General features: G+C 44.9%; 1 protein-coding gene across 5 annotated transcripts in view; it reads right to left on the reverse strand.

Annotated features, from left to right (window-relative positions):
* The window catches only part of AGK (acylglycerol kinase), a 55,516-nt gene continuing 40,785 nt past the window's right edge, over positions 1–14,731 (reverse strand). For 2 of the 5 annotated variants that reach the window (XM_074939975.1, XM_074939984.1), the window contains exons 11-16: positions 13,440–13,497; positions 10,607–10,754; positions 9,275–9,372; positions 6,893–6,963; positions 2,086–2,170; positions 9–553 (exon numbers count right to left, since the gene is read on the reverse strand). In XM_074939975.1, the coding sequence (XP_074796076.1) occupies positions 419–553; positions 2,086–2,170; positions 6,893–6,963; positions 9,275–9,372; positions 10,607–10,754; positions 13,440–13,497 (595 nt within the window). In that variant the 3' untranslated portion in view covers positions 9–418. Of the gene's footprint in view, positions 554–2,085; positions 2,171–6,892; positions 6,964–9,274; positions 9,373–10,606; positions 10,755–13,439; positions 13,498–14,731 lie in introns of all 5 variants that reach the window. The other 3 variants (XM_074939992.1, XM_074939969.1, XM_074940000.1) reach the window with 3 other exon arrangements.

Below are 14,731 nucleotides of genomic sequence, written 5' to 3' on the forward strand. Positions count from 1 at the left end.
TAACCCCAGCAGCATCTTGTTCATAGTTTTTCCATAAATCCCAGAATGCGCAGCTCTAAACACAGGTAAGAAAGGTGGCTCTGAACTCTCAACCCACAGAAGTGTGTTTTCATTTCACTTTAATAGACACTTGCAGTAGAACGGTAGCATGTATTACAGCACTCACCTGTAGTACCATACGTGGAACAGCGACGGCTTCTTAAAAAAAAAAAAACAGACACCACTAACTTGATCTGTTTCTGAGAGTCAAAGTTACACTTTTTACCTCTTTGGTACTTGCCAAGTCAGCAGTTCCCGCCAACACCTTGTGTGTTTACTGGCCAAGTAACTAATGACTCTATGGGGTTAATCAGCTTAGTGCTCTCCTGGGTGACCCCGAAGATCCTGATGAGACTGGTCCCTCTGAGGTGACTTCTCACTACACTGCTGGCTGGAGCATCTGTTCTCTCCTTCTGGGGTCACAGAAGAATTCGAGCTTCCGGGGTAACAGCTTCACTTCAACAGGCATGGCCTCATACTCCTCGCTATCTATGCCAAAGGAGCCCTCGGTGCCCTGTGTAGAATCAAGTGTAGGTCAGACGTAATAGCGAATCAATTGTTACAATGATGCTGTAACTGTGGTACCTGGGCCCACTTATGTCTCCACTTCAGAGTGCTGCTGGGTTCCCTGCTGGGTCTTGACCCCCTCTGCCGTTTAGCCACACCAGTACACAGAGAGCTGTTACTGGCTGCACATACTGTATTAACCAGCTGTCATGTAAAATATTACCTCGCTTAGTAACTAGTTGGCAATTTGGCAGGAATTAAATGCTAGATCCCTTTAATGGTCTGCATTGTTTAGATTTAAGGATTCTTTGCCTTTGGAATTACTATTTACAGCTGGGCTGAGTTTTTCTTTGAGATTGAAAAAAAAATTAAACTGATTATTTTGGTTCAAAATAATCCCGCTCAGACCTCTATTTTACGCTGACACATACACAAAATCACCAGTGATTAATGCCAGTCCATCAACATGGTAATGGGTTTACTTTTGTACATAAATCATGTGCTTGCCTTCTGTTATTAAAGACCTCATCAGCAGTTAGGGAGTAAACAGAGTCTGTCTTGACTGTATCCAGCCCTGAGCCGGACAGTTTTTGCAAGTATTTGCAAAGCCACAGATTGTGATGATGTTGAAGTCATGTGTGAACAAGGATGCTGGCTAATGAAAACATTCATTATTCAGTCCAGTTGCCTGGGTGAGGACTTTACCAGAAGAGCAGAGTGCCAAAGATTCTCTCAACTCCTGGGAAGGGCCACTCTGCCAGGGTATGGATCTCATTTCTCCACAAGGCACATCAGGTCTCTAAAGAGGATTATAATAGCTAAATATGTGGACATAACCTAGTAGATCGACTCTATACCCTTGCAAATGCAGGGCTTAGTCTGATGTACTGGGATGTTAAACCCAAGCTAACATCTACCCTGCTGCCTTATTTTTAGGAGGCAACTAAAAATTAATCTGCTCAAACATTTCCTCAATGTAAGGGCTGCCCACTTATCTAAGGTCTTGGGATTTATATCCGTAGCGCCTTTTGATCATTATTTCCCTCCTGGCCTCAGCTCAGTTAGCATGGGTCTTCATAATCCCACACCTCTGCTCTCCATCTTTTCACCTCTGGCAGAACCCTTCTAGACTGGCAATCTAAAGAAAGATTTAAGTACTCAGAGACTAGCCAGCAGAGGGGATGTGCACACACTAAGACGTGAACTTTAGCAGGAGGCTGTTTTCCTATTCTACTCACACTGCAAGCATGTTGACACTTTTTGCTGGCTGGATGGACAGGAACGAACTGCTTCTGGAGCTGGGCCACACAGTTCCTACGCTAGCCACAGACGTGCAGTAGTGATGCCTGACTCGGGATTACATCTTGGGTCTCCTAGTTTGGGAACCCATTTGTCTTTCTGACGGGCTGCACTGGAGGTGGCTTGCCTTATTGACAGTGAGGACAGCATGACCACCTGTCAATGCAGGGCGTTGGGGTTTCTTAGCATGTCACACTAAGAAACAAGTGACCCAGCTTTCCACAATTTCTGGCTTCTCACCTCTGGAAGCTGCAAGATGCATCTGCTGGCTTGGACACACTGACTTCCTTCAGGGCACAACTGGGGGTCACACATCTTTTGACTTCTGTTCAAATCAAATGAGGAAAAAGAAATATTAGCTTCCAGCAGAAGCAACCATGCTTACAGGCACAAGACATACAGGAGGGTCATCAAGTGCTTGTTAATTTAATTTCCTCCTTCCAGAAGAAAGTATGAGAGCTTTTGTGGCTGCAAGCATGAGGGACAGTTAGCGCTTCCTGGAGGTAGACGTTGCTTCTCTGCCACACAACTATTAATGCACCTCAATACTGACCTTTAGCACCCCACGCTTAGTGATGCTCTGGGTTTGTCCTGAGCAGCATCTGCCCACTGTGTCATCTCATAGGGTGGGTTTGCGATGTCCACTTACATGCAGAGCAGTATCATTCCTGTCTTCCTCATTTAGCACCAAACCCACAAAAATTACTGATGGCCTCAAAAAGTGTTCAGTAAATAGTTACGTGATTGAATACAGAAGCTAGAATCAGATGTACTGGTATTTTTAAGCTGGTGTTTGACAAAAGCTCTTCCAGTTTCATCACCAGCACAAGGTGAAGCAAAGGTTGCTTTATTGGTTTCACTCCTGTGTGGCGGTACAAACCCCATTCATTTTACCTATTCTAAATAAAATGTTCACTTTTGTAAACTACATCAGCCTGTCTCTCAGGTACTTACATGACCTCCATTGCCTCAGTATATGAGCACCTCAATCTTTAGCATGTTTATGTGGCTACAGTGTATTTAGGGAAGTACTATCATCTGCACTGTTCAGATGGGGAATGGAGGCACAGAGCAGCTAAATGACTTGCCCAGGAAGTTTGTGGCAGAACAGGGACACGAATCCAGGTCTCCCACATCCCAGGCCAGCATGCTACCCTCTGGTTCATCCTTCCTCTCCAACTGGTAAAAATAATACTGTCATATATTCAGATCCTTTTGTTTTGTTAATTTATCAAGGGTTAAATTCACCTCAGTGCACAGAGGCAGCACAAGGTCTATGCATTCCTAAGTCCCGTTAACATATGCTTCATTTAGAGGGATTCAGTGGCACACAGATCTTTTGCTGACCCTCTGTACGAGACAGAATTCCCCCATGCCCCAAAAGAACTGATCGCTGTATGTCTCTTCCTGTTCCCATATGCCAGAGACAGGCAGGTAAACAGAATAATACAGTCCCAACCTTCGTGTATTGTGGCTCTCAAGAAATAAGCCAGAATAATCATGGCTATTTCCACACGAGAGTTACAGATCTCCAAAACAGGTGGAGTTGCTGCAGTATTATCTGTCCAGGGTTGTTCAATTAGGGCTTGAGGCATGGTGATGAATGCATCGGCAGTCGATTTAGCGGGTCTAGTGAAGACCCGCTAAATCAACCGCAGATCACTCTCCCATCGACTCCTGTACTCCACCGATGGAGAAGCGTAGTGGGAGTCGACGGGAGAGCATCTCCCGTCGACACTGCGTAGTGTGGACCCCTTGGTAAGTAGATCTAAACTACGTTGACTTGAGTTACGCTATTCACGTAACTCAAATTGTGTAGCTTAGCTCAACTTTTTCCTGTAGTGTAGTCAAGGCTTAAGGTACAGAAGGCTGTAACAGGCTGAAAAGAAAGGAAGGGGGGTTCAAACATCACTCAGTAATGGATGTCCTATGAATATATAACCAGGAAAGTCCCCTCAAAAGAGTTATGTGACTTTGGGAATGCAAATACTCTTAGAATTCATGCTGTGAAGTTGTGGGGGACAGGGGATGAGGGAAGAGGACCACAAATAGGGGAGGAGGACAAAACCACAGAAAGGAAAGCTGAAATACCACAAGAAAGGGACAGGTGAGGAGACAAGCAATGTAGACATTGGGAAGTTTGTTTTTAACCATCTATATTAAAAGATTAATCAGTGAATTCAAGGGAGTTAACTTTCTCATAGTAGTATATATTTATAAATCATTGACAGCATGCAATGCTTTTGATTTATATTGTGCTTTATAAACAAACAGTTAGACACCTTCCCTATTTCAGAAGGGTTCATGTGTTTGAATCCTGCAAACACATCTGTGCAGGCTGACCCCTCTGTCTGCATAGGGCACCACTAAAGTCAATGGGCCTCCATTGTGGATCAAACTGCATGATCAGGAAAGGCAAGACAGACACAGGGAACAAAAGATCAGGAAAGGGAGCATGTTAGAGAAGCAAACAGGTACGCAGCTAGAACCAGTGTTAAGTACTCCTCTAGAGGTCCTACATAAGGGCCATAAGGGGTTTACTATTTATTCAGATCCTTACTCCGGTCTCTTACTCAGAGTAAGAAGAATCAGCAACAAAAATAAGTAACAATAACAAAGTTTTCATAGGCAATGATATCCCATTATATACTCTAACATACACACACAGAGAGGCAAAAAGCTACTCCCTGCATCACATCACCAACTGGCAACACATGCTGTCGCTGGAACATACCCCAAAAGAATAATTATCCCCCTAGTCTGTTACCTAGTCTCCAGCAGTGGCCAATGCTAAACGGTTATGAGGAACCCAAACCCCATCATAACGCACAACAGTGTATAATGGAGAAATGCCTGACCTACTCCACCTGGTAACCAAGCTCATGCATCACGCAAGGTGATGTCCCTTATAATTTTATACAGAGCTCAAGCTGGGGAGCGGGAAAGAAAATTAGTAGCAGTACATGGGGTATCTCCTCTTTTTCCCCCCACAGAGCAGCAGTTTGAAGTGGGGCTAGGATGTAATCACCTCAACTTAAATATTGACTTCATCCTAGCTGCTTGTTGTTATCCACATCTGAATCTACAGTCCTGGGGCCATACAAAGCACATGGTATGACCTAAATCTCACTTTGCAGTCCGATGGCATTCAGCCTCCAGCACTCCTTTCAGGTTCCAAAGCATCCACTACCTTCAATCTCAACCCATCTTCTGATTTCCCACACAGATTGTAGAGAGGGAGGCACTATCAGTCCTGACAGATTCACCTCAATGCATTTCCACAAACTTTTCCACCCCCTGGTGAGGTAAAAAGGGACAAAACTCCTCTACACAAATGATTCCTCAAATGCTTCCAAAGACAAGCTCCTCTGCTCTGGTGGCTGGCAGCAGGGACTCTGATGAGGTGGCTTTGATGGTGGTGTCCTTTGAGAGCTTTTCTTTCAGGTGGCATTTTCTATTGGTGTCCCTCCCAGTCTTCTCTTTTGAGGGCTGAGCAGACCCTCTCCCTCTGTTCTCTCTTTCTTGATTTACCTACAGAATTCTGGGACTAGATTAAGACGAGGTGTTGGGTCCATGCAGCCAGCTGCATGAGTTTACATTCTTCCACAGCTTTCTGCACGAATGTGTAACCAGTCACAGAATGTGACATACTGCTGGGAACCATGTATCCCATGTAGCCAGGAAACAATCTGTGTTGGGTGTGTTGGTGACTGACTGGGAATGGAAGATACTTTTCTCTCTGAATTCCCACTAATTCGCTGGCACCTTCCTGGTGGTGAGATGTCCCAGGCAAGATCACGAGCTCTTTTTTCCCCCCCCTCTCCTGGTAAGGCAGATTCCTTTGGCTGCCGATGGTAACAGTATCATAAACATTTCCTTCTATAAAGTCTTTACAGCACAGATTCAAATGGCAGGCAACCTACAATCAACATGGCTGATTCAATTTACACCCAATGCCACCTGATCAGTTATGTATTCATAGTTCTGAAGATACTGTTCCCACTGAAGTAATGTGGAGTGCTCAAATAAGTTGCCTACTACTGCTATTAATATTGTAAACAAGGTACAGATGTGCAGTAGCCATGCGGCACCTAAAAGCTGCTTATGACATTTCCACACCTTTCCATCTGGTTTCACTAGAGGGGGCCCTAGGACTGGAAAACAGCAGCTGCAACCAAAAGACCAGCCTGCTGGAATAAGCAGAATCTGATATTGCGGGAGACTCCTTGTGACACTTCTCTAGAAGCCTCACACTCCACTTCAACAAGGAGTAATAATGTGATAAATTTGGAATTGAGGGTACTTAGAGGAGGTAGGAAAGAAGCTCAGATCAGCACCTAGTGCCTCCTTTACAGAGTAGGAGAAATGAGCATCTCACAGGAAAGCATTGCAAGCAGAGGGGAGATGGTGAATAAGGAGGTCAGAAGACTCCAGACCTCCTTCCATGTACCAGGCCCCCATGCCTGGAACCCCTGGTCTGCCCATGCTGTCACTCTATTTGTTCAAGTCCCTCCTTAAAATGCACTTCTTCTAAAGGGGCCTTTCCAGCTGAGACCTTCCTCAGCTCACTAACACACCTCTGAAGTGACTGAAGATCTTTATCCCTTCCCTTAAAAACTGAATCCTGGCACTAACAAAGGCATGTGCCAAACATCACCAGTGCCATCACATTGATTCTGCTGTGTCCCAGCCCCTCCATCGTTCATCTAAACTGCAAGATTTCTGGGGCGGGGATGTTGTCTTCCTACCTTTCTTTAAAGCACCTGGCCTCTTGATGGTGTTATACCAATAATAATGTCAGTCAGCATTGGAGGGGAGGAAAAGGGGAGGGTGCAGAAATCGTGGAAAGTAGGGGTGGGCGTTCTAGCCACACAACATTGGCTCTTGCTTTCAAAACAAGAAAATTAAAGTAAACCTGGATTTGAATGAACAAACCCAACAATCCCCAAAAGGCATTCCCCACTTTTGTCCTTGCCACACAAAAGCCAAGAAAACACAATCAGTTTTGCGACTCATCTAGAAAATCTGACATCCTCCCCGTACTCACCCCCTATTTATGAAGTCTCCCTTGCTGACTGTATCTGGTTCAATGCAAATATTCATGGAGTCTTCTGTGCGCTATGGAAGAGATTTAAATCACAGACAGTTAGTGTTTCTGCAGCATCACACCCTCCATACTCTCTTTAAGGAGACAGCCCATTTCCACATCCTGAACTGTCCCAGGAAAAGAGGGCTGGGTTGGTTTGTATTTTGTAAGGGATGAAAGGAAAAAGAATTAATTTTTTTCCTGACTTAAATGGTCAGCGTCAGGTTTCGAATGATACCTAATGATTCCTTACCAACCATTATTCTGTACTAACCACCACATTACATATTCAACAAAAATATTAAACCAATTTTTATCATTTTACCGTTTATGGCATTGGTTTCTTTTCGCATTCCGTGCAACTAGGAGGACAATGGAAGTAGGCTATTCAGTCTGACTTCTGTTCACAACAGATCCTACCTAGTCAATGCCTCTTTCAGGTCCTTATGTAGCACGATGCTACAACATTTGGCCAGCAAGTGCTGCACGAGGAAATGTTTATTCATTTTAAAAAAAACTATGCCCACTGGAGTTAAAAAATATGAACGATGGAAGCATTTCTTTTGGTCCTTGATTCTGTAAAAGCTTATCTGTAGAAAATGTAGATTTGGGGTCAAAGTATAGCTGACATTGTCCCTTTAAATTCCTGGCTCAGTTGACCCGTTGTCTTGATTTCTCACTTGCTACATGTACTTACACCAGGCCTATACTACGAACATTTGCCCTTACAGTAATGTTGGTTAGGGGTGTGATTTTTTTTAACAACATTTCTATTATGGCAAAAGCCGTAGTGTAAATTCAGCTAGACTGGCAAAGAAGTTCTTTTGCCAGCATAGCTTATCCCATCTGCGGAACTGGTGTAAGCTACAGTGGAAAAAGCACTCTTTTGCTAGTACAAGCTGAATCTAAACTAGGAGGACTGGCTGATATAGCTATACCTGTACAGCTATACCAGTCAACTCTATCCACTGCAGACTAGACCTCAACCTGGGATGGGAGGGAGGAAGGAATGACTCATGTTACTCAGCTGAGATGCCGATGGCTCATTAACGAGCTATGTGATAGATTCCAAAGAGTCTCTATCCAGTCCCTTCAGGCTGGGGGGACAATGACCATTATATGTGGTCTGAGGGATGAGTGTAAAAGCATGGAGGACCTAAGGGGATCCAGATGGGTGGGGATAAGACATGATATGAAGATGCTTGTTTAATGGGGGTGAAACTGCACGAATGTAAACTGTTTTGCTCCTCCAGCCACTCACCCAAAAGGTGGCCAGTTCGTGGGGCTGCACTGGTGACCACGGCAGCGAGCACATGCCCCTCCCCATTGACTAGTGACGTGCCACTAGCGCTGGAGGCAAAGTGACTGGAAATGAAGAAGTGGCCACAGGGACCGGATTATGGTCAGGGAACACTGAGTTCTTCACTTCAGATCACAGGTTCAAATCCAGTCCAGCTCAGTAGTGACCAAAGCTGTTACCAACCAAGGACTGTTGATGCTTTCAGTCCAGTTCCTGTTGGTAGCCTGCGCAGTGAGGCCAAAGGCTGCGTGGAAATTAAACTATCCCCGCACCTCCATATTGTGGCACGTTGGGGCAGGGCAGCATGGGGAAGCTTACACTATGTTGCCGGTTTTTTACCTGGTCCTATAAAGAAAGGGCTGTGATCACTGAGAATGTCAGTCCAGCACTTTCCATCAGAACTAAAGACTTAAATCAACCCAGAAATCTTTGCTGTGATTTCACTGCTATGAAACATGGACTCCAGCCAGAGATGGTGTTAGGGGCGCTTGAAATAAACAGCGGCATATTGCGCCAAGGAGGCTCTCACAGGGACAGCTTTACGTATCTCTCCCCCGCCCCTCACAAAACAAAGAAATAAAAATTACCGGCTCCTATCCTCTTTAATTTAAAATGGCCACTGTCCTTGTTTTCGTGCCAGCATTTCTGAGTCCTTCGCTCTGCAGTTGGCAGAGGGACAGGGTCAACATTCCAGGCACACATCCAGGCTTACTCTTTCACTTCAGCATCAGTAAATAATATCTCCACTTTCCCATGGGGCAAGGAGAGAAGGTGCCTAGCCCCTGCCATGAAAGTGTTAGGATTTCATTTGGTTACTGAAAACTTCCTGTTACACACACACTGCCCTCTCTGCCCCAATCTGGCTTCTGCAATCCAGGCTTGCAGGATCTTTATAATGACCCTTAAAACTGGCCCTCTCTCAGATTCTCCTGAAGTCCCATACTCACAAAGACAGAGTTTACTCTGTGTAGTCAGGAAGATGGGAGTTCAGCAAGGAAGGAGCGCTCTGCACAGAAAGGGATTTATTTAGACTGTGCTCTTACTGTCAGGTCAAGCTGCCTGTTCTGAGTCGTGATGGAGAGTTCAATGGTGGACAGCTGCATTTCCTCCCAGGCCTCCAGGGTCGCCTCGTGGGGGATTTCTGAGAATCCAGAAGGGAAGAGACCATTAGCCAGAAAGTAAATTACACAGACCAGAGTTTCACTGCTGTGAAATATGAAAGAGCGGTGCCGGCTAAAGCGGCTCTGTCCCATTATTTCCACAGGCTTTGTTTCCTTCAAATTTAAAAAGCGACAAATAGAGAAGGGAAGCTGTGAGGGCCGAGGCTGGAAAGTTAAGTTGACAAACAGCACATTGCACAAATGCTTTAAAAGCAGTCCCGAGTGACCCCAGATTGACAGGTCTCTTGGGCTCACAGAACAGGAGCACTTAGCAATCTATTAAAGGGATGTAGCCCCCACTCCAACAAAATCCAAAAGCTGTGACATTTAGGATGCTGTGCTAATATTTATTTCCCATAGACAACCTCTACTCCTCCTTGCCACAGCCTATGCTCACCACTTAGTCCTGCTTTTAGCTCATCGATACATTTGTAGGGCTTCTGGCCCGGAAGAACTGGATGGGCGTTGGAAGCCCATCAATACCGGTGGAGCACGCAAGGCACTCCCCTGAGGGGCTGAATGTGCTGCCCGTGTGACATTCCCACCCCCTGCTGGGCCAGGGACTAAGTGGCAAGAACTCCTACGGGGCAAGGTAGTGGGCCAAATCTAGGCCATCAAGATGGCCCTAGACTCACTATTTCAGTGAGTGTTTCTCACTCCTGTCGATACTTGCTCTCCATCCAGTAAATGAGAACATGCTTCCTCTGAGGGAGGAAGGATTCCGGGACTACTAGAAAGTGGCATGGTTGGCCGCCTACTGCCAGAAGTGCCTGCACTGTGCCTCTACAAAGTGCTTGACTTCTGTCTACTTGGGCATTCGTACCATGCGCACGGCCACTGTGTCTGAGGACTTGCTGGCCCAGCTAACAGCTCAAGTCCTTGTTGTACGTATGGTTTGCTGGGAGAGGGTCAGAGCATATAAAGTACTTCTCTGTCCTTTTTTTGAACACCATTACTTCCAAGCTAGCAATAACCATGATGGCTGCATCCCCGCAACCAGCCTGACAGGGCTTTTGGGACTGCAGACATAGTGAAAAAGGATGGAAACCAGAAATAAAACCTGGACAACGTTTATACACTGCAGTGGAGTCTAAGGATAAAAGCACATGCAGACAGGATCCGCTCCAGTGGTCTCTCCATGAAACAGCCTTATTGGATGGTGCACTGTTGGATAAAGCCCATCTCTGACTCTATGTCCACACACATGCTGCTTACCCTTTTGGGGAGATGCCCAGTACAGTGAAAGCCTTCTGTAAATCCTCACATACAAAGAGGGTCTGGACGGCTTCTCTTCTGGCTCCTCAGGGGGTCTCTTGGTTGGGCCCAAATATGTAAGGGATGCTTGATGTTTCTGAGGCCATTCCTTGGATTTACCCAAAAAGGAAGAAGAAAAATGGCGTTCTGGTGAGCAAGCATCTGCTTATTCTGTGTGAGAGAGTGGGAGGTGACAGCTATGTTCCCTTCACAGCCCGAGGATCCCACTTTAAGGTTATCCATCCTTCAGTTTCCCATGTGGGAGCTGACATTCTCCCAGCTGGGAAGGATTACACAAGACTCCAGAGCCTTTTCAGCTAGTCCTCCCTAGCAGAGCAATGAGGTGTATTTACTCCCTGGCAGAGGGCTAAGTGTGTGTTGCCTCTGCTGCAGGAGGATATGAGAGAGAGAGAGAGAGAGAGAGAAAAATCTGTGCTAGAAATCCAGTTCTCCTGCCCGGCAACAGACAGAACTAACCATAGGGCCACAGAGGCAGCTCCAGTAACGTTATAAAGAATTTGAGGCAAAACGCTAACATATAGCACACTGTTACTAGAGCCCTGCAAATCTGCAGATATCTGCAGACCATGTTTGCAGATTGCGGATGATGAGGATCCAAATTTTATATCTAGAGCCCTGCAAATCTGCGGATCTATGCAGACCATGTTTGCGGATCGGAGGCGGATACAAATTTTGTATCCATGCAGGGCTCTAACGGTTATCCACTGATATTTCTGATTCTAATGCCAGAACTTTAGAGGCTAAAACAAAACATTAGCTACTCAAATAGTGCCCATGGCTAAAACTGGGGACACCATTTACTTCCTTTTTTAACTAACTTCTACAAGACTAAATACATAGCCAGAGGGAATAAATGTTGCCAACTGCTGGTTTGGTACTGAAATTAACACACTACAGAAATTTAGCTGATAGCCCATGTGCACAAGGTACATATATTCTTCTCTGCACAGGACAATGGCGAGGACTGTAAGCGAAAAAGTTACAAGCTTGTTTTGGATCATAGGACTCACAGTGTAGAGCCCCACCCCCCGCACAACTCTGAGCATGGTGAAAAATTGCATCATAGCTCATGGTCACATTAATATTCTTATGCTTGTACTGCTCTTTCTGAACAATTCGATCAGTCCTATTAATGATCCTGGGGAAAAAGCAGGGCCTGAACTTAGTATTTCTTCCAAATTACTGCTATGGCTCAAAACACTGTAAAAACTGCAATGTTTTGGACCACCATTTTAGAATAAAGGAGAATAGTCACTGTAATGACATTATATACAATCATGGTAAGTCCTTCACCCTGACTATTGTGATCAATTATGGTCACCCCATTTCAAAAGGGGTACAGCAGAAATCGGAAAGGTGCAGAGTAGGGAAGTCAACATGATTAGTGGCAAAGCAAGACTTCAAAAAAAGAAGAAATAAAAATAGTGGGACTATTTAGTTTAGAGAAGAGGTGAAAAGGTAACGTAGTAGAGTAATGAATGACACTGAAAAAGTCGATAAAGCTCTTCTGTCTACAAGATGGCTCTCGAGGAAATTTAAAGGCAAGAGATTTAAAAATGAGAAAAAGATTTTTAAAAACACTATATATAAACAACCTGTGGAACTCACTGCCACTAGATATCACTGAGGCAAATATCAGAATGCTCTTTAAGTCAGACATTTATGTGAACAATAGGAATATACCCAGTAATGCTAGCTACAATATAAATGTATACTATTACCAACTCTCCTGCTTCAGGATCTAAAGACAACCCCTAGCTGCCTGGGGTTAGGGAGAAACTTCTCTCATGGGCATGCTACTGCATAACTATCAATTATGGAGACATATGAAGCATTCTGTGCTGGCCACTATCACAGACAGGATGTGGGCTACATGGATCTGATCTGCTGTGGCAATTCCTGTGTAATATCGCAGCATTTTTATGAAGGTTTGTATGTTTTACACGTTAAGGGGATCAGGAGGACAGCAGAAGTGAGTAGAAGTGCATCACCTTTAACACAGGTCAGATGTTAAGCTTCACCCTGTCCCTTAAAGCATCTGAGAACTTTAAACTGAGATATAAGCAATTAACCTTTTTGTTCAATTTATCCCGCCTGGGAGCCTCTGTCTGATTATCAACACTCATATGCAGTCTAATTAGAGGCATTTTTTATATCAGATGAATAAATCAGGGTGAAACGTTACCATAAGGAAGCCTGAAGACAGACTGAATTGGAGAAAGATGGCTGAGCTCCCTCTACTGGTTATCAGCTGCACTAGCCTCTCTCTAGAACAACAGCCGTATTAGTCTGTGTTCACAAAAAGAAAAGGAGTACTTGTGGCACCTTAGAGACTAACCAATTTATCTGAGCATAAGCTTTCGTGAGCTACAGCTCACGAAAGCTTTGCTCAGATAAATTGGTTAGTCTCTAAGGTGCCACAAGTACTCCTTTTCTTTTAGGTTTTAGCCTCTCTCTAGCTTCAAAAGTGGTTATTAGCTCCCTCTAGTGACTTTGACTATGGTTCCAGCAGTTCCTCAGACCAGGAATTTTACAATGTATTGTAAGAAACAACATACCCCACTCAGAGCTTCACAATTAAGGCGGAGTGTGTTTCTAGGTATATAAATGAGCTGAACTTCCCTCTTAGTTTATGTTGTCACTGGAACGCCTCAATGGAATTATAATGCATGGAATATTGCTCCACATACAATGCACACACACTGCCTCTCTTCCCCCCTCGCTGGGTATACTTTGCTTTATTTTGTTATTTAGTAATGTAATAATACTTTACCTTCAGTGTATTGAAAAAATGAGCTGCTTTGGTTTTCAGAGGCCCGAGGTACCAGTATCTGAAAAGAACCAAGGCAAAATTCATGAGAAAACTCAGGGGGCACTGGGTAAAGTAAAATCTTCCTTGATGCAACACATGCCAATGTATATACACTTGCTTTCCATTGAAGTTTATTCTTGTGCACTTGAACTTCAAGATACAACAAAAATGACTTATACAAGACTTATACACTACAAAATGTATCGTTCCCACAACATAATAGCAGCAATATGTAATCATTAGCACTTTTAATCCTTTGATCTCAAAGTGCTTGGTGAAAGAGAGTATCACTATCCTCATATTACAGAAGGAGAAACTGCAGCACAGAGAACTTGCCCAAGGTCACACACCAAGTCAGTGGCAGAATCAGGAAGAGACTCTTGACTCAAGTCCCATGTGCCATTGCTGGGTTGCACAGATCAGGGAAATGCATGACAAAACCTGCACTACAGGTGGCCCGACGCCGCAGCAGCAGAGTGCCACCTAGTTATCTGACACAATCCAAAATGACTCAGGTTCCCATGGTCAACAGCTGGTGGGATGCATCTCAGCAGGCTGCAGGAAGGGATGGGATGAAGGATGTGAAATCAATGACTTCAGAATTAAAGGAATGGATGCTCCTAACGTTTACTTGCCTGAAAGTGCTCTCAGACCAAATAAGTACAGTTACCATAAAGGACTGGATGACATTTAATGACACACGCAGAACGTAGACACAGCACATGAACTTCAGCAGCTCTGAAGAGTAGGAGACCCAAACTATACAGGCTTCCATAAACCTCAACCAGGATCCTGCCACACGTTACACTGCCACCACTAAGCCACTGACTCATCTGTCTACTAACCACCTCCCATCCCCACCATGGCCACCGCCACACAAGACCACAGACAACATCATGGCAGTCCCACTGGATAGCGTCTAGATGAGAACTGAGGGATAACCATCAGGCAGCCCACAGAGGTCCCTGGAGCCAGTTACTACTCTTACAGTCCCTTCCCTGCTGAACTTGTGGCTCAACTCCATCTGTACCACACCTTAGCTGGTGCCTTCCCTTTTAGCTACCCATTATGCCACCGGCGCAATATGGAGTCTGAAGCAGACCAAGTCCTGCAGAAGGACATCACTGCACAGGAAAGATTGGGGGGTAGCAGCGTGTCGGAATGAGTGAAGACGTGGGAGTCTAGCCACTGGCAGGAAGGCTAGTGGGTGTTTAGGGGAGAAGAGAATGCATCCCATTAGCTACTGGCCATGG

The sequence above is a fragment of the Natator depressus genome, chromosome 1, assembly GCF_965152275.1.
Source record: "Natator depressus isolate rNatDep1 chromosome 1, rNatDep2.hap1, whole genome shotgun sequence".
Taxonomy (NCBI): Eukaryota; Metazoa; Chordata; order Testudines; family Cheloniidae; genus Natator; species Natator depressus.